The following is a 26,043-nucleotide window of genomic DNA, read 5'->3' as shown; positions in this document are numbered from 1 at the left end:
CAGAGTTTGGAAGCATTAAAGTTCTAGGCGGAGTCAATTTCTCATAATAATAATAAATAATAATAATGTTTAAATATATGCTGGCTTTCTCAAGCCATAAACAGAACTCAGAGAAACATCGACCAATTCAGTATGTAATAAAATTGTATTAGTTTTATAATAAAACTAATAAAATTTTAAAGGTATGCCGTGCTCTTCAACTGACATGATTTTAATTAATCCCAATTTTGTAAGTACGTTCTGTACGTTCACTAATTCTAGCTTCTCTCTTTTCTGTCTCGTTCTTTTCATGTGAACTGAGTAGGCTACACATGCTTACATTTATAAATATAAACTTTATTTCTATTCAATTTTCAAAATTATTTAGGCCTATACTGTACATGTCACACACACCTTTTGATGTAAATAAAAGACGAGAGTGGTAAATGTTATGAACATATTATCATGTTACAGTTCAGCCTATTATTGATTGTTATTTCCACTTCCCTTTTATCCAAAGAGACGGAACTATTTGCACTGTATCAATGGGAAAGACATCATGCTAAAATAATCTGTCATATGTAGGCCTACTGTGGCTCACATTACTGGGGTCGCTTGCAAGTCGCAGCAGCACGAGTTACGTGGCCAGCAACATATTTCTGCTTCAAATATTGTGCGTAATTAACAGTGAGTTGTGGTTTCAGACATTGTTTTATTAAAGTGCATTTGTCAGTGCCGCACTCGTGACTCTTATTCTGCCTGACAGAAAGAAAAGCTCGTACTGAAGGCGGAGCGGTTTGACCAATCAGATGAAAGGGGCGTTTCAGCGCCACCCACGTGTGCAAATGAAATATCGAACCCATAAACTGATTTGTAACCATAAACTGATTTGTAAACCACAAACGAAAAATGAAAATCGAGCCAAAATCTAATATTTCGTTTTTTAAACTAAACAAAAAAAAAAACGAATAAACGAGCTGGTTTTCATTTGTCGTTATTCCATTCCAAACAGGAAATCAAATGACCAAAAGATACACGGACCTTAAATAATTAAACATCCAACATTTGCCTGTTATTAATAAGACATTTTAAAAATGTCTAATATAGCCTGATAAAAGGGCTGTACCATATTAAATACTGTCTGTAAAATCTGTGTGTGACTTCCGAAATCAAGAGCGTAAACAAACAATGGCTACCAAAGCGCATGTTAGCTTAATGCTAATTCCAGTACTCACCAAGTTGCTGAAGCACCTCCGCTATTGTTCACCAGCATTTTTTTTTTTTACTTTGTCGTGGTAGTCCTTCGAGGAAACATCATAAAGGCAGGAGGAGTATGTTATCATAGCTCCAAGAACCTTTCCTCCATTGCATAACTCCATCTAGCAGCACCAATACCATCATCTCTCTTTCGTTTCACCATGTTTGAAAGCTGTGTAGCCTACCGAAGAGCTTCTGTGGCCCTATTGGTCAACGGCATAGATGTGACGTAACTTGACGTGGGACCGGAAAAAATTAAACACACTAGTCTTTCTTTTGTTACATCATGAAGAATCGCAGATGCGGCGTCGGTTGTCATCCACTATGATACACTATACAAGATGAAACGCTGGATTCTTCCTTCCTGATGCTCATTGTCGTTTACAAATCACCACAATGCCAAAATCGGACTGATATTGTGTAGTCTAGACCCGGCATTGGGTTTAAGGGAAGGGTGTAGTAAATCGCATTAGTATGAAAACCATTGCCTCTATGAGACCTCACTAATATATGTTATGTTTTAGCTTGAATCATGCAGTACACTGGCATACAATCTCATTATCAAAGTGAATTCATCAAATTAAGTTTGTTGTGTATGGGTTTGTGCTTCTCTTGGTGTCAAATATCAACAGGATTTTAAAGGGAATAAATCAGGATTAAAATACTTAATTATTCACATATGTGGACTTCACACACACTAAATTCCTCTTCAAGAATTAAATATCTACACATACTCACACATTACCATGATCAGGAGCAAGACTAATGTTCTCCCTTAGGGAGCTTTAAATGTTTAATCTGATGACACAATATATCAGTAGCAGCCCTTATCCACAGCTCATGTGGCTTAACAAGTGCAACATTGAATAATGAGATTTTGCATTATGAGGAGTAAATTAAGCTTATTCATTATTGATGCTATGGCATTTTACTTAAGGTTATATTGTTAGACTTATTAAATGGCTAGTGCGACATTTCATCACAATTCTACACCGCTATTCAAGATCTAATATTCACAAGATTTATCAGGGCTTTTTACATTTACAAACACACACTCACACACATATATAACAGTACTGTACATGTACACTGTAAGTCATTGCAATACTAGATAGGAGAGGCATACGTTATGGAAAAACATTGAAAATGAAATGACTTGGCTTTGGACACCCACAGGAAGATGAGTCAATGTGAGGACCCTGAGATGGGGAGATGAGTGCTCTCTGGAAAGATGTGGGGGAGGAGATGTGACAGCGCTTGGTCGGGGGCTAGACGGGATTGCTGATGTGATCGTATGCTAATTAGGGGAAGGAGAGAAAGTGGAAAAGAAACAGAAAATTCTTACACTAGCAGCCAAGGTCCAAGATCAAATGGCAGTAGCTTTGCTTGTGAAGTTACACTGAATATGTTGGATTGTATGTGTATTTATTAGTCTACCATTGTACTATTGTTCATACGTAGGACTAGGGATTTGAACACCTTGTGTTGCTGATTAAGGGAAAATATATTATTACTTACACTAACAGATCAGACTCAAAATTTTGATAAAACAGATGAAAAAAATCCCATAGACTTACAATGAAGGCTGCTCCCAAGTTGTACAGTATCTAGGGAGCCGAACATCATAGAGACTTGGGGGTGGGCTCTTTAAACTTGAAACAATAACCAATCACTGACCAGACACCTAGCAACTGCATAGCAACACATCAAAAACTCCTCCATACACATTAGAAACTGCATAACAAAACCCTGACAACCACCCATGAGCACTGTGGCGACTTTTGCATTTAAAATGTTTAAATCTAACTTAAGTTGCTTTTGCATGCGTTTAATAAGTATGAGTGAGAGAAAGAGACAGATAGTCTTATGTTGTGCTTTCTCTGTCCTATGCTGAGTGACTGCATTGCAGTTATTTTTAGTAGAGCCATCAATACAAGAACCTGCAGCTCTGTCTCCCATTTTCTCTGTCTCCCTCTCTTTTCTCTCTCCCCTCTCTTTCTCTACTTAATTTACCCAGCAGGGGAACTGTGGGACAGAGATAAGTGCACACACACACACACACACACACACACACACACACACACACACACACACACACACACACACACACACACACACACACACACACACACACACACACACACACACACACACACACAGAGAGAGAGAATGTAGACTGTGTCTTAAAGAATTGTGTATGAGCTCTTATTGATGATTCAGCATTGTACACTACACAAGCCAAGCCCATCTCCCCACTGGGATTTCCCTATAACTGTGCATTTAAAAATCAATGATCAATTAAAATCAATATTTTTTTGTTTGGCTGTGGGTGTCACGTCACATAGTAGCTAAGGGGATTCACTATCTTTCACTTAAAAGATTTGTTCACTGATTTGTTCAGCAAAGTCACTTGTTAAAGGGATAGTTCACCCAAAAATGGATCACTCCTCCATATAGGCTTCTTAAGGGATCGAAACTTGCCGGCCGAGAAAAGTTAAAGACATCGTTAAAATAGTCCAAGTGACTACAGTGGCTCAATCTTAAGTTTATCAAGCGACGAGAATATTTTTTGTGCGCAAAAAGTTTCGATCCCTTAGAAGCCTATGGAGGAGTGATCCAGCTCTCAGATTTAATCAAAAATATCTTAATTTGTGTTCCGAAGATGAACGAAAGTCTTACGGGGTTGGAACAACATGAGGGTGAGTAATTACTGATAGAATTTTCATTTTTGGGTGAACTATCCCTTTAATGTAAATCACTAAAACATTTACTCAGCTGATTCAAAACAATGAGTCATCTTATCCGAATTTATTAATATTTGCATGATTTTACTGCATCAAGTAAGAGACTCTAGAGAGCGTCATGCCATGTACAAGAATCTTAAACGGTTTACCCACAATTGACAAGCATATCTATCATATTTGTTTTTATTGTCCTCTACTTTCTGGTCATGACATTTATCAAGCTATAGAAAAAAAGACAATAAAACCCAAAAGACTTCGTACTTCGGATTTAAGGTGGCTAGAGAAAGAGAAAGAAACCGTCTCATGCGAACACAAGGATTTAAACATCGGCGGGGCTTTTGAAAAGTGCGTGAACTCCGTGTTTTGAAGGGGTTCAAAACGGAAGAAGAGACGGCTTTTTTCTGCTGAACAAGTAAGACATTTCAATAGTTCAATCGTGTAACAGTACGTTTTCTTAATTCACACAGTTATGGAGTTTCCTTTGTTGTGCCTTTCTCGTTTTGCTATTATGGAGAATATGAATTCTGAACTACACAGGTAACCATAAAACACATAAAATTTAACATTAGTCACGCAATGCTGATGTGATGTTGTTAACATGAACAATTTGAGAACAAAGTAGGCTATAATTTGGACGGTTGCTGTAAATCGCGTTGATTAAATCTAACGAAGCTTATCATGTCGAATGCTTTTTCCCCCTTAGTTGGTCAGAACAAAAATGGATGTTACTTGTTCAGAAGACATTTTCTTATGAAAATTCTTATGTTGGTCAAACTTTCAAAAAGTGAATCTGTGATTCTGTATGACAGTATCCACACAGCGCGGTGACTGACAGCACCACTCGCCTCAAAACACTGTGTTCAACCGCGCTGTTTCATGCCGATTTACAACCCACGTAAAGATAATAATTCCGCGAATCACTGCAGTTACAGATTTCGAACAGAGAGATGGCGACAAAGAGGAAAAGTTACGGACTGCAGCTTTAACAAAAGCTATTTTTAATAGTTTTAATAATAATAATAATAATAATAATAATAACTTTAATTTATATAGCGCCTTTCATAAAACCCAAGGACGCTTAACAAAAGCAAGAGGGGGGAGAAGGGAGGGATACTAGGAGAAAGGTGAGAGGCCAGGAGAGCTAAAGCCCATAAGCCTCAGTGAAGAGGTGTGTTTTAAGCTGGTTTTTAAAGGTCACTAGAGAGGGAGCAGAGCGGATGGCATGAGGAAGCTTGTTCCAGAGTGATGGAGCACCAACACAGAAAGCTCTATCACCAAATGTCCGGAGCCTGGACTTAGGGACAGCGAGCAGGTCCTTGTCAGAGGACCGCAGGGACCGTTGCTGAGTGTAGGGATGGAGTAAATCAATAAGGTACTGAGGTGCAAGTCCATGGAGAGATTTGTACGTCAGGAGGAGGATTTTATATTTGATCCGAGACTTAACTGGCAGCCAGTGAAGCTTCTTCAGGATGGGAGTGATGTGAAGTCCAAGCTTTGTGTGAGTGAGCATCCTAGCCGCAGAGTTCTGTACATACTGGAGTCTGTCAGTAGCCTTGCTAGGCAGACCGAACAGGATACCGTTACAGTAATCAAGTCTGGAGGTGATGAAGGAGTGAATGAGGGTCTCGGCTACAGAGTTGGAGAGACACTGTCGAAGTCTGGAGATGTTCTTAAGATGGTAAAAAGCAGTTTTAATGGTGTTTTTGATGTGTTGTTGGAAGGAGAGAGTGGAGTCCATGATGACGCCAAGGTTGCGTACTTGAGGAGATGCAGAGATTGAGCAGCCATCCACATCCAGTATAATGTCATCAACATTTTTAAGAAGTGACAGCGGGGCAAACACCATAAGTTCTGTTTTGTCTTTGTTGAGTTTTAGAAGGTTGCTGTCCAGCCAGTTCTTTATGTCCTTCAGGCAGTTGATAAGTGGCACTGGTGGAAGTGGAGTAGAAGGCTTAGTACTGATGTAGAGCTGGGTGTCGTCAGCGTAGCAGTGGAAGTGTAATCCATGTTTCCGGATGATCATCCCAAGAGGTAGCATGTAGATATTAAACAGCAGTGGGCCAAGCACCGATCCTTGTGGCACACCGTGTAAGACTGGCGCAGTTTCAGAGCAAATGCCCTTAAGGGTGGTGTATTGTTGCCTGTTGGTGAGATAGGATTTAAACCAGGAATACACAGTACCAGTAAGGCCAATAAGTTTGGAGAGTCGAGTGAGAAGAATGTGGTGAGAGACTGTATCGAAGGCTGCAGAGAGGTCTAGAAGAATTAAGATGCTGACATGGCCAGAGTCAGCTGCCATGAGAAGGTCATTTGTGATTTTGATGAGGGCAGTTTCTGTGCTATGATGTGTTCTGAAACCAGATTGAAATGGCTCGTAGAGGTTGTGCTGTAGCATATGATGGTTGAGTTGGGAAGCCACAGCTCTTTCCAATAACTTGCATATGAAGAGTAATTTGGAGATTGGGCGGTAGTGGTTTGGGTCATCTTGGTTCAGGCCTGGTTTTTTAAGTGTAGGGATCACCGCAGCAGTTTTAAAGCTGGTGGGGACCACCCCAGAAGACAGAGAGGTGTTGATGATGTTGACCAGTATGGGTCCCAGAGTTGGAAGACATGCCTTGACCAAGGCAGTCGGCATTGGATCCTGTTTGCTGGTCGTTGCCTTTGCTTTTGACACTAGCTCAATAACTTGAGCTGTTTTGAGCGGGGAGAAAGAGGAGAGGCAGTCTTGTGGTGTGGAGACAGTTAGAGAGTTTGTGTCAAGCAGCGGTGGTGTGGTTGGGTGAGAGGAGCTGGACAGCTGCAGTTGCTGGTGGATGGTTTCTACCTTTTTCTGGAAATAATCCAGGAATCTGGAGCATAAGCCAGCAGCATCAGATGGTTGAGGAGGGTCAAGTGGGCCAAGTAGGCGATTGATAGTGGAAAAAAGCTGTTTAGGTTGACGTTGTTGGTTACCAATAAGTGTAGAGTAGTACTTATTTTTCACCTTGGACAGAGCATCTTTGTAGCTCTTAACATGGTTGTTGTAGGCTACCTGGTGGACAGTGAGGCCAGATTTTTTATAGTACCTCTCCAGCCTCCGCCCTGTGGCCTTCATAAGGCGGAGTTCAGCAGTGAACCAAGGAGCAGGACAGGAGAAGGAAACAGACCGAGTGATGAGGGGGGCAACAGAGTCCAGACTACGTGACAGGGCCAGGTTGTAGTGATTAACCAAGTCATCAACTGTGCAGTTTGGGGGATAGTTGATAAGATGGCCTGCAAGAGTGTAGGATAATTTATGTATGCACACTTGTTTAATGTTTCGATATTCAATGATCCTTTTCACACACTTCCTGTGTGTGTGCACATGAACAGAAAACATGACAGCAAGGTGATCAGAAATAGCTAGGTCAACAGTTTGCAGATGGGTTGGTATTGTACCCGAGGAGCAATAACATTACTTACCAATAACATCACTTTCAATTCTTTTATAATTCTTCCACTTCTTTTTTCCTTGTGAAACACATGTCGAAATGAACTAGGAACACGTTCAATCAGGAAGCAGATTGAATGAAAACAATTCTTTCATGTAAAAAAATATTTGTTAAAAACGTCTCAGGTTACGACTGTAACCTCTGTTCCCTGAGAATAGGGAACGAGACAATACGTCATCGACGCTATGGGGAACGCCTCAGTCGTGACAGGTGTCTGAAATCACTATCAAATCACGTCAATCACATTGACCGGCGACAGCCCGTGAATCATTAACGTGAATGATGAACGTGCGACCTGGAAGTATATAAGGGCGCCTTGCAAACATGACAAATCACCTTATCGTCTGAAGGGACTGTACGGTAGGCAAGCCCCGAGGCATGGCAGGGAGACGTATTGTCTCGTTCCCTATTCTCAGGGAACAGAGGTTACAGTCGTACCTGAGACGTTCCCTTTCGAAGGGAACTCAACAATACGTCATCGACGCTATGGGGAACGAAATACCCACTCCGCCATGCTGAGGGGAGTGCATGCCCTCAGGCAGTGACAACTGTCAGAACCAGCAACTTCAAATGAAACGCTAGAACCACTCACCCTCAGGTCACACTGGGCTGTCAGTGACAGCATTCCCTACGGTCATAGCCCAAGCTATAAGACTCACAGGAAAACCTCCATAAACATAGTTAAATGAAAGGGCTACCTGGGCCTGCTCAAAGGCCTAGGACCACAACTTCAATTAGAAGAGGTCCCTTCTAGGGAATGTGGCTAGGGAACCCGAAGGAACCCCAGCCAATCACTATTCAGGGGAACGTACTCACCCCGAAATGCCACCAGGACGGCCTGACCTGGCGTCAGAGCATAGACACTTAGTCTGGCCACTTCCTGTCTGTCCGAAGACAGAGCCTCTGGACACTTGCCTTAGGTAAGGCATCCCACCCGAGGGACTGCGTAGCTGGCAGTGAACCGCTCGGCCCGGATCTCAGAGACGGGATATCCCGGAGAGTATGACTCAGCATAGTCCTTTCCAACCCTTGCTAGCGAGGGGAGTTTCTCTACTCGATCCACGGATCAACCCAGTGTCTGCGTTTCAAAACACTGAGGAGGCCTGTGAAGGCCTAAGGACTGATCTAACTGGGAGGCCTCGCGAGAGGCCTACGACCGTCTGACCAGACTCAGGAGTCCGCGTGCTCACAGTGACCCTCAATGAGGGGAGCATATGGTCCCCCTGGTAGGCAAAACCAGGCTGTAGGCAGGAAAGAGGTTCCGAGAAGGAACCAGTAGCAGAGAATGAACACTTTAGTCGAGCCAGGGCGCAAGCTCGCCTTCAGCAGCTGCCTGATAAGGCCAGCTGAAATGATAGCAAGAGGCCTCTAGCTTCCTGAACCCAGCACCGCTAGGGAACCACTCACAAGGAGGCCTGGTGAGGCCTACTACCTGATAGCAACAGTATGTGGTCACCTACAGGGAGGCCTAGAGAGGCCTACTACCTGATAACGATAGTACGTGGGGAACTCACCCTCAGGGAGGCCTGGTGAGGCCTACTACCTGACAGCCATAATATCTGGGAGCTTTTTCTGCTACCCGATAGAAAGTCAGGCTAGCTGTCCAGTTGTCTGTCCTTGGGCTTGACTCCAGGGAGGCCTGGTGAGGCCTACTACTTGATAGCCAATGTAGCTGGGGATTCGCCTTCAGGGAGGCCGGGTGAGGCCTACTACCTGATAACCATCTTAAGTGGGAATTCACCTTCAGGGAGGCCTGAGTGGCCTACTACCTGATAGCAACTGGTAGCTGAGTCCGGGTGACAGTTCCAAGGCGGCCTGCTAAGGCCAGCCAGCTGGGGACTCGCCTATCAGGGAGGCCTGGTTGGGCCTACTAGCTGATAGCAAGTCAATTCTCCTACAAAGGAACACTGTTGGGAACCATACTACACCAACGTAACTATTGGGCCCACCCACAGGAGGCCTAGTACGGCTAGCTACCTGTAGCGGCTATAAAGTATGTCCCACAATGTTGGGACTCATCTCCAAGGAGGCCTGTTTAAGGCCTACTACCCACCGGTGAGCCAACTGCCCGAACCACCAAGGCCAACCATTTCTCTCGAGAAGTGGCCTACAGCGCCCTATTGGGGGCTGCCCATACAAGGAGGCCTGCTGAGGCCTACTACCTGATGGCGCAGCCTTCATTGGCAGATAAGCTGTTTACACAGCGCCTACAGCATCCTGGTGCCTAATCACATTGCCCACTGCAGTGTACTCAGCAAGAGAGCTTAGCACCCTTAAAAACAAGGGGAGTACAACATACGCCACTCTGCCTCAACGGAGGCCCCAGTTAGTCAGGGGCCTACCATCTATGCATGGGCGTCAGCTCAGGGCAATGCTCTGGCTACAGGGGAGCGTACTTCGACCAAAGAAGAAGTGAAGGCTTACTTCATACTCGACCCAAGCCATAGTGGTGCGAGGTAGGATAAACAGAACTGGGAGTGAAGTACTCAGACCTACCCTGAATCACAGGGGAATACTCACAGCTCACACTGAGGTTATCAGGGGGCGGGCCTGCCAGCGGCTCTAGGGGTGACAGAAATGTATCTGTGCCCAACCTAGGGGAGTGGGGCTTGAATGAAAGCCAACCACCTACAACCTGGCGCTCGAGCAGTAGCTCAGCGAGGTAAGTGAAGCCCATACTGGCGGCCTAAATCCGTAGGCCAGTTCTGCACGGCAGGGTCGGGCAGGAGACTCAGTCTTCTTCGTGAAGCGAAAGACGGCCTAACCCTGCTCAAAAGGACTTATATTCCACGGAGGCCTAACTGAGGCCTACCATGTCCTTATGAACCATCCTCTGCACCACGCTGCATTACTCTAGTCACCCCAGAATGCAGAGAAGGGGGCGGGCCTTGGCCTAACGACTCCCATGGGAGGAGGCTGATTATACAGGGATGCCAAAAACCTACATTCACAAAGTGAAGGGTCAGAGGAAGAAATGCTAATTTTAGCAGAACGCCTCTAATATCCCTGGCACAGCCTAGGCCAGCTACAGAGGCGGCCCTGGTGAGGGCCAGCCTGTAAGCATAGATCTATCTGAAGGCTCGGAGGAGCCACAGCCTACTAAAGAATATAGTCTGTATTATTCCATACAAAGGGCTGCAGAAACGCTCAACCTAATGAAAACTCAACAGAGCTCAAGGGGCGAAATACTCAGAAAAGTCAAAAACGGTCCCATGGGCCGGACATAAGATCTATCTGAAGCTCTAGCGTCAGTCACCCTCTAAGTAACACATCCTATAGAGGGACCAACTACTCTACCCTGAGGTGGCTAAAAAGCCCGAAGGCTAACATAGTTATCGTTCTGGCCACTTAACGGGGAGCTTCAGGGCCCTGATAATCCAATAAGTTCTCTTACCTTATTCTTTATCTTGCCTCTTTACATGACCCCATAACTCTATACAGGGAACAAGGTCTGTAAAGAGAAAACATATTATTTTTTATCACAAAAAATACTTTTTATAAAGACCAGCAGCTCACCTGCGGCGTGCGAAGTGAAGACTCGCCAGATAGTTCTTACTAACCTGGGATCCGCCACTTTACATGCCTGAAAGGGGCGTTTCCACTAACCAAGCCTAGGTGGGCCATCAGAACATAGTTCTCATCATAGGCCCATCCCCAGGCCTGATGTAATGAACGCCTGGGGGTCAGAGGAGAGAGGGCAGATTTCGAGACCCTCCGAGGAGGTTATCCATTACCGACGCAGTGTGCGTTTGTGCTGGATAACCTCCCTCAAATCTCCTCTGTTGCGGGAGTCACGCGTCCTCTGCGACCTTCTCCTCGAGGGAGGGGGCGCACGAGAGGCGACACTGGCTCGCTGGCCCTGCCTACGGTCCTCAGACCGTGAAGGGCCAGGCTCTCCCGCCTGCCCGGGTGCGGAGGCGGATCTCAGCGGTATGCAGGTCTTAAATGCTGCTGAGCGCGCCTTTCGCCTCCCTGAACTTCTCCACCACCGCCTCTACGGAGGTGCCAAAGAGTTCAGAAGGCGAAACCGACGAATCGAGGAGAAAGGCCTTTTCTTTCTCCCCGATGCCGGCTAGATTTAACCACAGATGCCTCTCCGTGGCCACCATCGCCGCCATCGACCGGCCGATCGCGGCGGCGGTTTGTTTGGTAGCCCGGAGAGCCAAATCCGTGGTACGGCGCAGCTCAGCCACCGCCTCGGGGGACATCCCTGCCCCCTGGTTGAGATCCCCCAGCAGGTCGGCCTGGTATCCCTGCAATACCGCCATAGTGTGCAGTGCAGCACCGGCCTGACCTACTGCCGTGTATGCTCTGCCATTCAAACGAGCCGTTGTTGTCAGCGGTTTGGATGGCAGGGTTGGAGCTCTCAGTGTCGCTGCCCGCCCAGATACGAGATAGTTCGCGAACGTCTCGTCAATGGGCGGCATTGACACGCACCCATACTCTCCGATCCCCTCAACATCAGCGAAACTAGCCCGCTGATGTTGGTGAATACGGGCAGATTATGGGTTCTTCCATGCCTTCTCGATCTCCAAGTGAAGATCAGGAAGGAATGGAAGGCTCACCCGAGCTGGTGGTGTATGGCCGGGGAGAAACCGATCATTGAGTCTGCCGCGAGCGGTCTCTCCTCTAGCGCGCTGCCAAGGCAACTGCAGCCTTTCAGCAGTGCGCTCCATCACATCCACCAGCTCTGCATACACGGGGCAGGGTGGCTGAGGAGCTTCAGGATCTATCTGATCATAAACCTCCTCACCCATCTCCTGCGCGTCCGGAAGAGCCGCAACTGCAGGAACAGTCGGTGAGTAATCGCCGTCGAATCGTCTGAGAGGTTAACAGCCCTCTCGAGGCGATCGACGAGCTCCATCTGGGAACCCCATGACGTAAGTCGTCGCTCGGCCTCGGCACGAGCGGGACCTGCACCATGAGGACCAGACGCTAAACCCCCTTCACTCGAGAAGAGGGATAGACGAGAGCGGAGCGTTTTAAGAGAAAAACGCTCTCAGTTCGCACAGAGGGCTCCCTCGAGAACCTCCCGTGCGTGCTCTTCTCCCAGGCAAAAAACGCACAGCTCGTGTGTGTCAGAAACCTCGGACATGGGTCGGCACACTTACGAAAACAATCCGCCTTTGCTGTGCGTTTCATCTCTTACCTTTTTCTGACCTAAGCTTGAATAACGTTTCATACAAACAGTCCCTGAAGACGATGAGATGATTTGTCATGTTTGCAAGGCGCCCTTATATACTTCCAGGTCGCACGTTAATCACTCACGTTAATGATTCACAGGCTGTCGCCGGTCAATGTGATTGAGGTGATTTGATAGTGATTTCAGACACCTGTCACGCCTGAGGCGTTCCCCATAGCGTCGATGACGTATTGTTGAGTTCCCTTCGAAAGGGAAGCACATATTTGTTGTCAAATTGGACTGCTTCATTGTGCTTGGTTAGGACAAATGTACTATAAAAAATGTTATGGTATTCTGTGTCTTTTTAAAATTTTACCCAGACAAGCCGATTGACCTACAAAATTTGCTTCCTTTTTGTGTCCGCAGGTATAAACAAACCATTCCTAAACTGGACCCACCTCCTCAGCCCCTGAACCGCAAGCGGTCGAACAGGACTCTCTCTCCGGGTGTAGAGGCAGAGTCAAGATCTTCAGCTGTAGCCACACCTGTAAATGGGAACGCATTCACAAACGTGAGCGGTAGCTCCTCGTTTCCTGACATCGCGCTATGTTCCGTTTCTCCGGGGGATTTCTATTCTCACACCAACGGCAACAGCGTGTCATGTTCAACCAGCGAGGATTCTGGCGTGCGCTCCAATGACAAATCCCTTGTATCCCCCCAATCCAGAGACGACCCCTCTGATGACCAGAGCTCTGCGTTCATCTCCACATCCAGTACCTGTAGCAGCTTACCTGAGGATCATCCAGCTGTGGATGGTGGGACCACACCGCTGGGCTATGAGCAAACCATCCCATTCTCTTCACCTATGAATGACACCTGCCTTCATATAAGCCTGAGTGAAGATGAGTTTCTGGAGGACGGCACCTATAATGTCACCACCCCATGCAGGAGTTAGAGTCTCACACCAAATCCGAGGGAAATCACAATAATAATGACTTTCACAGTGTTGAGAAACTCCACAGAACAAAAACAGAATAAAGAAAGGAGGATTTTTTTTGTATCCTAATATCATATTTTTCTTTACCTACAATGCCCTAAAATGATTTCATCTATAAGATTTGCTGAAAGAAGATTTAGTATGATACATAGACTACTATTGACAGATGGATAGTGTATTTTTTAGACTGAAAATAAATAGTTATTTTTAGCCAATAAACAAGCAACGAATGAAGTGCATTGGAACTGTTTCTGTTAGTGCTGCCAAGTTGTTTGTGTTTTTTTAATATTATAAGTTCAGGTCCAATGTTTTTTTGCGCAAATTGATTTATATATTGTTTGGATGTTATTTGGATGTTTACGAGCAGTTATGTAGCAAAGAAACTCAGAAGTATGTTACATAAGGCTGGTGAAGGAACATATAGAAATATGAAGAAATTGAGGTGGAAAAATGTATTTTGTTGCAGGAATTCACAAACTGCGAATTTTGTTTCATGTTTCAAGATGTGTTAATGAATAACTAAGACAGCTTGAGTGATAGATGACTGCAGACAAAAAAAGGACACCATTATGTCTAGACATCTTGAAGGGCTAAACCTCCTCTCTGATTCTGAGGCTTCACCAATCAAGGTAAAATGAGGGACCATCATTATCACTTTTTGCAGGTGGAAAGGCTGCAAAGAAAAAACAAAGGGAGAGAATAGAGGTGTTGCATTAGCAATAGATTAAATAATATTCACATCCTATGAATGTGTAGTCGCTTCACAGATCTCACTGCTTTTCTCAGTTAACTAGTGTCAAACTGTTTTCCTTATGAGACCTTCTTTAATAAATCACTAGATCATCTGCTTAGGAACTTAAAAACAAAACTGAGGCTTAGTAAAGCAAGTGTTTCTGATCATTCCCACGTGTCTGAGTCAGTTCAACTCTGAATGCTTTTTTCTTATTATTGAGTCTGTATCTCATCTAATTCAAATAGAAAAAGTACTATAAATATATATTGACTCCAGATTATGGTTAGCTTTATTTTATACATACTGGAACACTCAAAACTTCTATGACCTAAAACTGTGGAATAAGTGTGCCACTTAATGAAAAACAAACAGTTTTGTATCGTTTCATAATGAGACATGCACCGCACAGAGCCGTGGATCACACAAAACTATAATGTATCAGGGTGAATGATAATGAAAAGAGGCAGATTAGAGGAAGGTTGGACAGAAGGATGAACAGGAGGGATTCGTGTCATTATGAAAGCAATGGTGAGCAGGTGCTTTTTGCTGATATGGGTTAGCATGACACCTCGAGAAGAGGGGAGGGGAAGAGAAAGGGAAAATATGTTTGTAAAGGAGATGGAAAAGAGAAAATAAATGGTGTTTTTAAATGTATTGTTCAAATAAATACATTGTTATTGCTGTTATGGCAGAAAAAGAGATGAATGAATAAACTGGTCATTTTGTTTTTGGACCAAAATGTAAATCTTCATTTATTTATAAGTTCCCCTTCGAGGGAACTCGCGCTGCGTCGAGAATCGACACTTTGGGGAACGCCTTCAGCGTGACCCGTCTGAAGCCTGTATGGAACTAGTCCAATCTTGATTGGTGTTGTGTGATGACGTCACCCGTGACGTTGCATGTGACGGTGAACCGCGTCAGCTTTCTGTTCTTCAGCAAGCGTTCTATGTGACTGTGTGTCTTATTTGGTGTTGTTTGTACGTTACTCTTTATATATTATGGCAGAGAAGCAATTCAGACAGTGTGCGTCTCCTTGTCCACGCTTTTTGAGCGAGGGTGACACACACTCACTCAGTGTTGTTTGTTTGGGAATGGAGCATGCACAGGCAGCGCTCGAGGGCGCTGTCTGTGCTAATTGTGATCTCATGCCTATGAGAACGCTCCGTTCCCGCCTGTGCCTGTTCGATAAAACAGGCCAGGCACGCGCTTCCCAGGGATCAGGTCCCGCGTCTGTCGAGGCAGTGCGGCGTCTGCATTCTTGGGGATCGCATAGGGATCTGGTTGGGGATGATGAGACGGCTTCGGCCCTTTCCCAACATTTATCGACCAGTTCCCATGGTCCTGCTCACGGTTCGGGAGCCCGCACTGCGGCTTCTTCCGCCCGTGAAGAGGACCAGATGCTCAAACTGTCTGCCTCTGAGGAGGCGGATGTTTTGAGCATCGATGCAGGGGAATGTGAGGATCTGCCACTCCATTATCCTGCATCTGAGGAGCTGCTGGAGGTTGTGACTAGGGCTGTGGCCAAGTTAAATATCAATTGGCCACCAGAAAAGCAGGAAGCGACAGTAAAAAGCAAACTCGATGAGCGCTTCCTGCAAGCCCGGTCACAGCCTTCGCGCCGGAGTCTCCCATTTTTCCACGATCTCCACACCGAGGTGTCGAGATCGTGGGAAAAGCCCTTCTCCTCTCGACTTTCCAGCCCCAATGTACACGTTTATTCATCCATTATGGGGTCGAGAGAGATGGGCTATGGGACGATGCCACAGGTTGAAGAGACATTTGCATTTCATCTCTCGCCCGAGGCTGCATCGTCCCTGAGAGCTCCGGCGCTTCCCTCCAAGCCCTGCCGTACAACATCGGCCTTGGTTGGGAAAGCATATATGGCGGCAGTTCGGGCTGGTGCATGCCTGCACACAATGGGGCTCCTGCAGGCATACCAGGCCGACCTGTTAAAAGAGGTGGACGAAAGCGGGGAGGTCGCCCTCGACGATATTCAGGAAATGCGTGGAGCGGTTGACTTGTCTCTCCGTGCTACCAAGGAGACGGCCCGTGCAATCGGCCGTTCAATGGCAGCTTTGGTAGCAACGGAGAGGCATTTGTGGCTGAATTTGTCGGGTGTCGGGGACAAGGACAGGGCCTGCCTCCTCGACGCCCCGATTTCGTCTTCTGGCCTCTTCGGGCGAAGCAGTCACCACTGTCGTCGAGAGGTTTCAGGAGACGAAACTACAGTCAGCCGCTTTAAAACAACTTATCCCCCGCCGTCGTCCCAAGTCTCGTGGGTCTGCTGCCAGGGGGTAGTCCCACGAGGCTGTCGCCAGCTCCTCACACCTGCAACAGCAGAGAGAGAGTGTTGCTTCTCGTGCTCCCCGAAAAAGGCCTGGAGCCAGAGGCAACACTCTCAGCCGAAGCCTTCCTAACCCAGGGCAGATCTGAGGACTGTCATCCAGGCAAGGAAGGCTTCGACAAAGAGGTCCTGACGTGTTGCGCAGGCCTCTGAGGGCGTTCCCCCCCCCGCGATTGAGCTTCAAAAACGCGCTCCTTCGTGGAGCCCTCAGGAAATCGATGTTTGCTTCCCGCCGCCAAAGGCGCCTCGGGACGCATTGGTCTCCAGCGAACGCATATCACAGTGTCCGCCCATAAATTTGGCGGCTCTGTCGAGTTCGCCTCCTCTCACGAGGCCTGCAGAAAAATTATTTCGGTTAAGACCTGCCAGTCAACTGCTTCAGGTCACCGAGGTCTTAAATATAACACCAGAGGTCAGTCTCGAGAGACTGATCCCCCTAGTACATTATTTAGACACCTGGAAGGGTCTTCAAAATATATCTCAGTGGGTCCTGCATATAATAGAAAAGGGGTACAGAATCCAGTTCGAGTATCGCCCACCGAAATTCAGTGGGGTCGTGCACACACTGGTCAGCCCCAAGCAGGGTCAGGTCATGGAACAGGAAGTCCAGTCCCTCTTAGCGAAGGAGGCCATAGAGTATGTTCCTCCTCAAGAGCGAGAAACCGGGTTCTACAGCCGGTACTTCATAGTTCCCAAGAAGGATGGAGGTTTACGTCCCATATTAGATCTCAGGGTATTGAACCGGTCTCTGTGGAGATACAGGTTCAAAATGTTGACCATACCTATTATCGTGAGTCAGATCAGATCCGAGGGACTGGTTTGTCACGATCGATCTAAAGGATGCTTACTTCCATATTTCCATCCTTCCTCAACACAGGTAGTTTCTAAGGTTTGCTTTCGGGGGAAAGAGTTCTTCCATTCGGCCTAGCACTGTCACCTCGCACCTTCACGAAATGTATGGATGCTGCTCTTGCTCCTCTCAGACTTCAAGGCATTCGCATCCTCAATTACATCGACGACTGGCTGATTCTAGCAGAGTCGGAGGTGATGGTGGTTCAACATCGAGATGTTGTTCTGCGCCATCTAAGGTGCTTGGGACTGAGACTCAATGTCAAGAAGAGTTCATTAACTCCTCTGCAGAGAACTATTTTCCTGGGGGTAGTTTGGGACTCAGTTACGATGCGGGCAGAGTTGTCTCCTGCTCGTATAAATACCATCTTGACCACAGTAACGAGTTTCAGGCTGGGCCAAACCATCGACACTTTGGGGAACCGCGTTCCCCAAAGTGTCGATTCTCGACGCAGCATCTCGTTCCCTAAGGGTTACAGTCGTAACCCGAGACGTTTTGCTAAATTAGTGTAAAATAAGTTCAAAATAAGTTTTCTTTTTTAAAATATGTATGTGTAAAATATTTAACACAGACCAAAACTTTACTAATCTGAGAATTAGGATATTTAATATTACTAAATAATCCCGAGCAAAGCAAAGCTGTTCGAAGCAAAATGCGTGTGTGGATAATTTTACTCCTCGCTGACAGCAGGGTTTTTTTCTATCAATATTCATCTTTTTTCAACAATGTGATATTCTATTTTTTCTTACTGTCTATCAATCTGGTCCAACAGACAAGTGGCTAATTTATGAGCTCAAGACATTTAAGCCAATATTTCAGATTATCAGATTTATCAAGTATTTGGTCTATAGCAGCTTCCACCATTTTACTCTTTAAAAACATGATCTTAGGCTGTATCTAGATTTTTTTTTTTTTTTCAGAAATGAGAAATGAAAAAATTAGAAAATAAAATCTGTCTCATGGTATAGGCTGTGGGTCTCTCCCTCTTTCCCATTCCACTTAAAGCAGAGAGAAGGGAATCACTTTTCTACAGGATACTTATTTCACAAGGAGCACAGGATATTCCTCTTACTTCATTCTCTTTGAGAGAGTAAGTGGGCAGAGAGAATGATAATAAAGGATAAATGCATGAAGGAGAGGGAGACTCTTTAGTCGAGTCGATATTTAAGCTCATGTGAGCCTCTCACTATTGCAATTATATGCAATTTTGGGCCCATGACTGCTGCACTATATGGAGACTCTAGTCTAGATTCTCTCACTTAACCAAATGGCTGCACTCAGGATATTTCCTGAAAGAGAATATTTTACTACAAGTATTTATTGTATTTAATCTGTAATCTAGATTAATCTTTCAGACATTTTACAATACCTGAGAAAATAAGCAAATACAATGGATAGAATTATATGTTTTAAAGATAGCAAATGAAGTGTAGATTTAAGTTTTTTGCCACCCACTGATAATCGTTTTACCATTTATATTTGCCACCCCCTTTTTATTCACACTCCTTGCTCACCCAGAAAAAATTCAAAGCACTTTACATATAGATGAAATAGGTAGAATAACTTTGGTGAAGGACAAAAAGATCTGTTTTCTAAGCTAAATAATAAAGAATTCAGTATTAAGATAGATGCCTATATGCATTTTGCAGAGGCAAATAAGCCTAATAATAATAATAATAATAATGGGCACTCGTTTAAACAGCATACACATCAGGACATTTTACTTCACATCAGATATTTTACATTATTGATACTGCTCACAAACGTAATGCAAAGGACCGGTCTACGGGACATAAATTAAGCCTTTAAATAAAAGGGTAATTGAGCTGTTTACACTGTCATATACAATACAAGAGCCTGCAGCCACAGGAAATAAAAAATGAACACACAAACTGCCTACCTTATAGACCTTATGTAGCCCCACCCCTTTTCAGCGCTGCGCTCGTTGTCTTTTGTCTTCCGGTCTGTATTTCCACAGCGATCTTGCCTATTTATGAATGAACGGCTCGTTTTAAAATCTCCTCGGTCTACTGACATTTGTTAAGACATCTGCTTTAAACATTACAATCCTCATGATAACTTTCGTTAACTTTACATTAAGTAAATCCACTTCAAAAGCTAATTACTCCTGGACAGCGATGCCATAGAGATATACAGAGCGACCGCAAAAACGGAAGTTCAAAGACAATATTCTAAAGATGTAAGTGCTCGCACTGGACACAAGAGGTTCAGCTTTTCCTGGTCCGAATAGGTAAAAGGAGGAGGACAGAAAGCCTGCAGCACAATAGGCCTCGGAATCATGGTCGGCACCTTAGGGATGTATCCCTGTTTTGTATATAAGAATGCCTTGACCATCCCCGGTGCAAACTCAAGGCAAGTGGGGGAAACCGAAAGGGCCTGAAGGTCTCCGACTCTTTTGAGGGACGAAATAGCTAGCAGAAAGATAGTCTTAAAAGTAAGAAATTTCTCTTAAACCGAATCTAAGGGCTCGAATGGAGCCCCAGACAGGCCTTCTAAAACTATTGCAAGGTCCCAAGCCGGCACCCTAGTGCAAGTTGCAGGCCTCAGCCTCAATGTGCCACGAAGGAAACGTGTGATCAGGGGGTCTCGACCCAACAATGTACCACCCACCAGGGCGTGGAAAGCCGCTAAGCCACTAAAAGCCGCTAAGCCGCTACTAAACTCTCCATTTTAGTGCATAAAGTTTCCTCGTAGCGGGAGCTCTGGAGCTTAGAATGGTCTCAACAACCTCAGTTGAGAGACCACTCTCTATGAGTTGGGCCCCCTCAGGGGCCAAACCCACAGTTTCCAAATCCCCTGCCGGGAGTGCGATATTGCGCCCCCTGCCTGAGACGGAAGGTATCTCCTGATCGGGATCGCCAAGGGAGGGCCGTCGAGGAGAGGAATTAAGTCCGCAAACCAAATTCAGCTCGGCCAGCGTGGTGCTACTAGCAGTAGGCTTATTCCATCCTGGCGGATTATCTCCAGAACTCCTGGGAGCAGAGCAACAGGGGAAATTGCGTACAGACGCAGCCTCAGCCACGTCTGCACCATAGCATCCAGCCCCAAGGGGGCTGGTTGAGTGAGGGAGAACCAAAGTGGACAGCGCGTAGTGTACTGAGAGCAAACCGATCCACTTGTGCCTGGTAATAAATCTCCCATATTTGCTCCACCGCCTCGGGGTTGGAGTCCATAGTCCCCTGGCCTCAGCCCCTGCCTCGACAGGGTGTCTGCTTCCATATTCCATAAAGTTGAAAAGATCCGTTCCCTTCTCTCCAGCCCCCCTGCCCTCCAGTCCCCCGCTGTAACTGCTACCTCGCACCCGCTCCCTTTTCTCCCTAGCCCCTCTGATCCTACAGTTACATCCACTGACCATCAATCTGGGACTACACAGCCCCTCTGCCGTTTTACGGACATCACTCAGCATGACATCGAAGAACTGCTAAGGAAGATGAAGCCCTCCACCTGTGACCTGGACCCATTTCCCTCAGCCCTGATAAAAAGCCATTCCCCTGCAGTAAGTCCCATGATCACCAAAATCATCAATCAGTCTCTCCGATCTGGCCATGTCCCTAAGTCTCTGAAAACCGCAGTCATCAAGCCAATACTCAAAAAGCCCTGCCTTGACCCCGAAGTACCTGCCAACTACCGCCCCATCTCCAACCTCCCTTTTCTGTCAAAGGTGCTGGAAAAGGTAGTTGCTGCTCAACTCCACAATCATCTCATAAAAAACAGTCTTTATGAGAAGTTCCAGTCTGGTTTTCGCTCTGGCCACAGTACGGAAACTGCCTTGGTCAGGGTCACCAATGACCTGCTGATGACGGCTGATGCTGGCTACCCATCACTTCTCATCCTTCTCGATCTCACCGCAGCATTTGAAACTGTGGACCACCATATCCTTTTACACCGCCTCCACTCCTCCATTGGACTCTCTGATACTGCTCTGGCCTGGTTTACATCATATCTCACGGACAGAACTGAGTATGTAGCCCTGGGTGCTGCTAAATCGGACACACACTCTGTCACTTGTGGTGTCCCTCAAGGATCAGTCCTTGGCCCCACCCTCTTCACGCTGTACATGCTCCCCCTTGGTCATGTCATCAGCCGGCATGGAATATCTTTCCATTGCTACGCTGATGACACCCAAATTTACATCAAAACAAACCCAAATTCCTCTGCAGCCCCTTCCACACTTTCCACCTGCCTGGAGGAGATAAAGACGTGGATGGCTGCTAACTTTCTACAACTCAACAGCTCAAAAACGGAAGCCATTCTTGTTGGCACCCCGCACCAGACCCGGTCATCCACCATCACCAGCATCACCTTCTCTGGTCATGACATCCACCTTTCATCCTCAGTCACAAACCTTGGTATCAGAATGGACCCTCACTTGACCTTTGAGGCCCAGATTAAATATCTCTGTAAAACGTCCTACTTTCATCTCAGGAACATTGCAAAACTCCGCCCAATGCTCACTTTCCCCGATGCAGAAAAACTTGTCCACGCCTTTGTCTCCTCCAGGCTGGACTATTGCAACGCACTCCTCATCGGGATCCCAGGCAAGAACATCAAGCAGCTGCAGTACATTCAGAACTGTGCGGCTAGGATCCTGATGGGTGTGCGGAAGTACCACCACATTACTCCCATCCTCAAATCGCTCCATTGGCTTCCTGTTCAGTACAGGATTGAGTTCAAAGTTTCCCTTCTGTCTCACCAGTGCCTCCATGGCACTGCCCCCCTATATCTCAAACAACTCATCACCCCCCTTTCCTCATCACGTTATCTCCGCTCTGGACAGGCCAACCTCCTCCAGCCTTTGAGGACAAGGCTTCGTACTATGGGTGACCGCGCCTTCTGTTCAGTTGCTCCCAGTCTCTGGAATGCTCTCCCTGTCCATCTAAGGGCCCCACAGTCTGTGGACTCTTTTAAAAAAGGCCTTAAAACCCATCTTTTTAGAAAAGCTTTTTATGGCAAATAGTATTATTTTAATGTTTCTGTTTTAAATATTTTTTTTTTTTTTTTCATTGTAGCACTTTGAGGTCATTGAATTGATGTAAAGTGCGTTATAAATAAAATTTATTATTATTATTATTATTATTATATTCTGGCCCCCTGGAATATACACTGTCCTCAGAGAGCGTATTTTCCTGAGGGACCAAAAATAAGAGGCCACCAGCGTGTTGTCTGTCCAGAGCAACACATGATGGCCCCTCAGGTCTGGGAGGAGATGTCTCAACGCATTGAAGACGACCGTCATCTCTAGGCAATTCATGTGTCAAGAGAGATGATGACTCCTCCACAAGCCCTGAGCTAAGGGGCCTACTGAGCGGGATACTGCCGCGTGATCTTGATCGTACAGAGTGGGTTTCCCCACCACTGCAAAGGTCTCACGTACAGCAGGCCAAAGGGTATCACATTGGACGCTGCTGCCCTGAGGCCTAACAGTCTGTTTCACAGTGCGTGACTGGCCTAGCCTTAGCTCTTTTGTGGCAGTAAGGATAACAGCTACACGAGCGGGTGACAGAATGGCTCGCATCGTGACTGAATCCCAAACCACTTCAAGAAAAGTGGTCCTCTGTACTGGAGAAAGCACACTCTTCTTGGCATTGAGCCTCAACCCCAACCTTCGCATATAAGCGAGGACGACATCTCGATGCCGAACTGCTAACTGTTCTGATTCCGCTAGAATCAGCCAGTTGTCTATGCAATTCAGAATGCGTATGCACTACAGCCTGGACGGGGCCAGAGCTGCATCTACGCACTTCGTGAATGTGTGGGATGATAGAGCTAGACCGAAAGGAAGTGCCTGATATTGGTGTTCTTTGCCCCTGAAAGAAAACCTCAGGAACCTCCTGTGCTGAGGGAGGATGGAGATATGGAAGTATGCGTCTTTCAGATCTATCGTGACAAACCAGTCCTCGGATCTGGTTTGAGTCACGATCTGTTTGAGTGTCAGCAACATGGACTTGAGCACCGAACACTCCAACAGAAGAAGATTTAGAACATGATGCAGCTCTCCATCCTTTTTTGTAAAAATGAGATAATGGCTGTAAAGATCCGACGCAATGTCGGGTGAGTACACCTGCTCTATAGCTTTCTTTGCTAACAGGGCCTTTACCTCTTGCTCCATTACCAGAGCCTGCTCGGGATGCACTACCATGAGCAACACCCCGTTGTAGCCTGGAGGAAGAGAACCAAACTGGAATCTGCCTCTTGCTACTAACTGCAGGACCCAAAGAGATATATGTGACCTGATCCAGCAAAATGAGTCACAGTGACCCAAATTTAAACATTGAGATTTTAGTATTAATGGAAAGAGGAGACCATAAGCTTTCAATTGATATCCTAGTCAAAGTCATACCTTGAATGGTTGTAAAGATATACACATTTGAATTATGGTCGTCTGCCCTCTTTTTCCAATTGAAAACCTGAGAAAATCGCTTTTAAAGTTTTTTGCCCGTTTTTTGTTGATATCTTTCAAAATCCATTTCATTTAAAGGGATAAACTATTTATTTTACAGCTTAATTTGACCAAAGACATTAATATATAAATGCTATTAAACCAGGCTGAAGCTCAAATTGTTTTAAAGTTTTTATTTGAATAAATAATTTAACAGTAGGCCGACCTTTTACAAAAATGTACTAAAATCAGAAAGATTGAACAGAGGTGCTACATTGCTTGAGAGAGAGGGTGTGTGTGTGTGTGTGTGTGTGTATGTGTGTGTGTGTGTGTGAGAGAGAGAGAGAGAGAGAGAGAGAGAGAGAGAGAGAGAGAGAGAGAGAGAGAGAGAGAGAGAGAGAGAGAGAGAGAGAGAGAGAGAGAGAAGTGAGAGGCAGAGAGACAAGGAAACAGATCAAATAATGCTAGTCTATGCAATCATATCTTAGTGTAGGCTAGTTGACAATAACAGCGTAACAAATTCATAACGGAGATACCAACAAATTGGGTTAATCAAACACATTAATGGATTCTCCTTGCAGATAAATAGCTACACTCATTCACATTTGTCAATCACGTTATGTCAATCACGCGTGCACACTACGAAACTTTCATCCGTTATATAAAAACAATCGTAAGTTTTTCGCATCCGTAGCAAGCAGTTTGAATGGTGTTTTGACAATTCGGAGCCACCGAATCAATACGAAAAAAACGCATACGAAAAAAACGCGGACTCAGTGTGCAATGGCCAGGGGGCTTGATGACGCTTTGGCAACTTTGCTCGCTTTTGACAGCGACATTTCTCAAATTAATAATATTTAATCTTTCTGAGGAGATCTGCTAGCTTGTTTATTACACAGAGCGCTCGCTGCGAGTCTGACAGGAGGGTGACTGGACCAATCGCGTGCCGGTCAGTCGAAACGGCTTCCCATCGACAAATGATCAGCATTTGTGTACATTTCTAAGCTTTTTGATTGGTTCTACAACGTGTAACACCATTTAAAGAGCAGAGATAGTGACGTTTCAGGGGATACCCGGAAAATGCTCAGAGGTGACGAGAGGAGTTGAGAAAAGCAATGTTCATTTCCACCGAATTTAGTAAAACTTTGTAAACTTTAATAGTAATTTAAATACCTTTACTCAATTATCTGGACTACGAAACTTTGGGAGATTATTTTTGAATGTCTGTTCTTTGAAATTAGCACACAAAAAAAAAATCTATTATTTCATTGTTTTTCCACATAATCGGCCCATATCTTAAAATAGAACGTTGCGACTTCCGACTCATTTCGCCAGATCGGGTCACATATTTGGCAGTAGCTTCCGCGCTGCCAGAAAATCTACCAAGGGAACCAGCCTACCAAAATCTACCAGCCCCTCGAGGCTGGCCTCTGGTGTAGTTGGACCTGAAGCATACTGGCAGGAACTACCCGAACTGACTGTTTTCGAAGCCCCCTCAGAGGGCGCGAGTCTGACGCAATGTTGAGTTGACACTGCGCCAAAGGCTCGCTGGAGACCGCTGCGCCCCGAAGCACCAAGGGTGGCGGGGTTGGCAGAATGGTCTCGTGAGGACACCGAGATGGAACGGGCACCGTATAATGAGGTGTACACCGTTCCACCCCGGTTGGGGCTGCCCTCACTGGTCTGACGCCGGTGACGCCATTTCTTTTGAGCCGAAGCCTTCTCAGCGTGAAGAACGGCCCTCGGAACCGGCTTCTGCTTCGAAGGCTTTGGCTGCTGTGGTCTGTATGAGAAACTAGACGGCTGGAGCTGCTCATGCCCAGCAGCCCCAGGGGGTTGGACATAGCGAGGGAGAGATATTTTAACCGCCTCTCACTGTAATTTAGCCTCCTGGAGACTCTCAACGACCGAAATAACCACGTCGCCGAAGAGACCAGAAGGATTGATGGGTGCATCAAGAAAAAAAGCTGTATCTTTCTCCTTGATCTCCGTCAAATTGAGCCAGAGGTGTCTCTCAGTGGCCACAAGGGCTGCCATAGACCGCCCGATTGCTCTGGTCTCCTTAATTGCCCTGAGAGATAAATCTGTGGCCCGACGAAATTCTCGAACCCCATCGGGCATAACTCCCTCACTTATGTCCAAATCCC

The 26,043-nt window shown here is 45.9% G+C and overlaps 1 protein-coding gene across 4 annotated transcripts in view; it reads left to right on the top strand.

Moving 5' to 3' along the window:
* The window catches only part of si:dkey-34e4.1 (carboxyl-terminal PDZ ligand of neuronal nitric oxide synthase protein), a 75,625-nt gene extending 61,822 nt beyond the window's left edge, over positions 1-13,803 (top strand). For 3 of the 4 annotated variants that reach the window (XM_056243841.1, XM_056243840.1, XM_056243839.1), the window contains exon 11: positions 12,999-13,803. In XM_056243841.1, the coding sequence (XP_056099816.1) occupies positions 12,999-13,527 (529 nt within the window). In that variant the 3' untranslated portion in view covers positions 13,528-13,803. The remainder of the gene's footprint in view (positions 1-12,998) is intronic. The other variant, XR_008805913.1, reaches the window with a different exon arrangement.
* Positions 13,804-26,043: the final 12,240 nt, after the last annotated feature.

The sequence above is a fragment of the Rhinichthys klamathensis genome, unplaced genomic scaffold (genome assembly GCF_029890125.1).
Source record: "Rhinichthys klamathensis goyatoka isolate OS25496 unplaced genomic scaffold, OSU_Roscu_1.1 h1tg000850l_1, whole genome shotgun sequence".
NCBI classification, from domain to species: Eukaryota; Metazoa; Chordata; class Actinopteri; order Cypriniformes; family Leuciscidae; genus Rhinichthys; species Rhinichthys klamathensis.
Note: the sequence above shows the minus strand (reverse complement) of the source record. Positions and strands in the feature narration are given on the sequence as shown.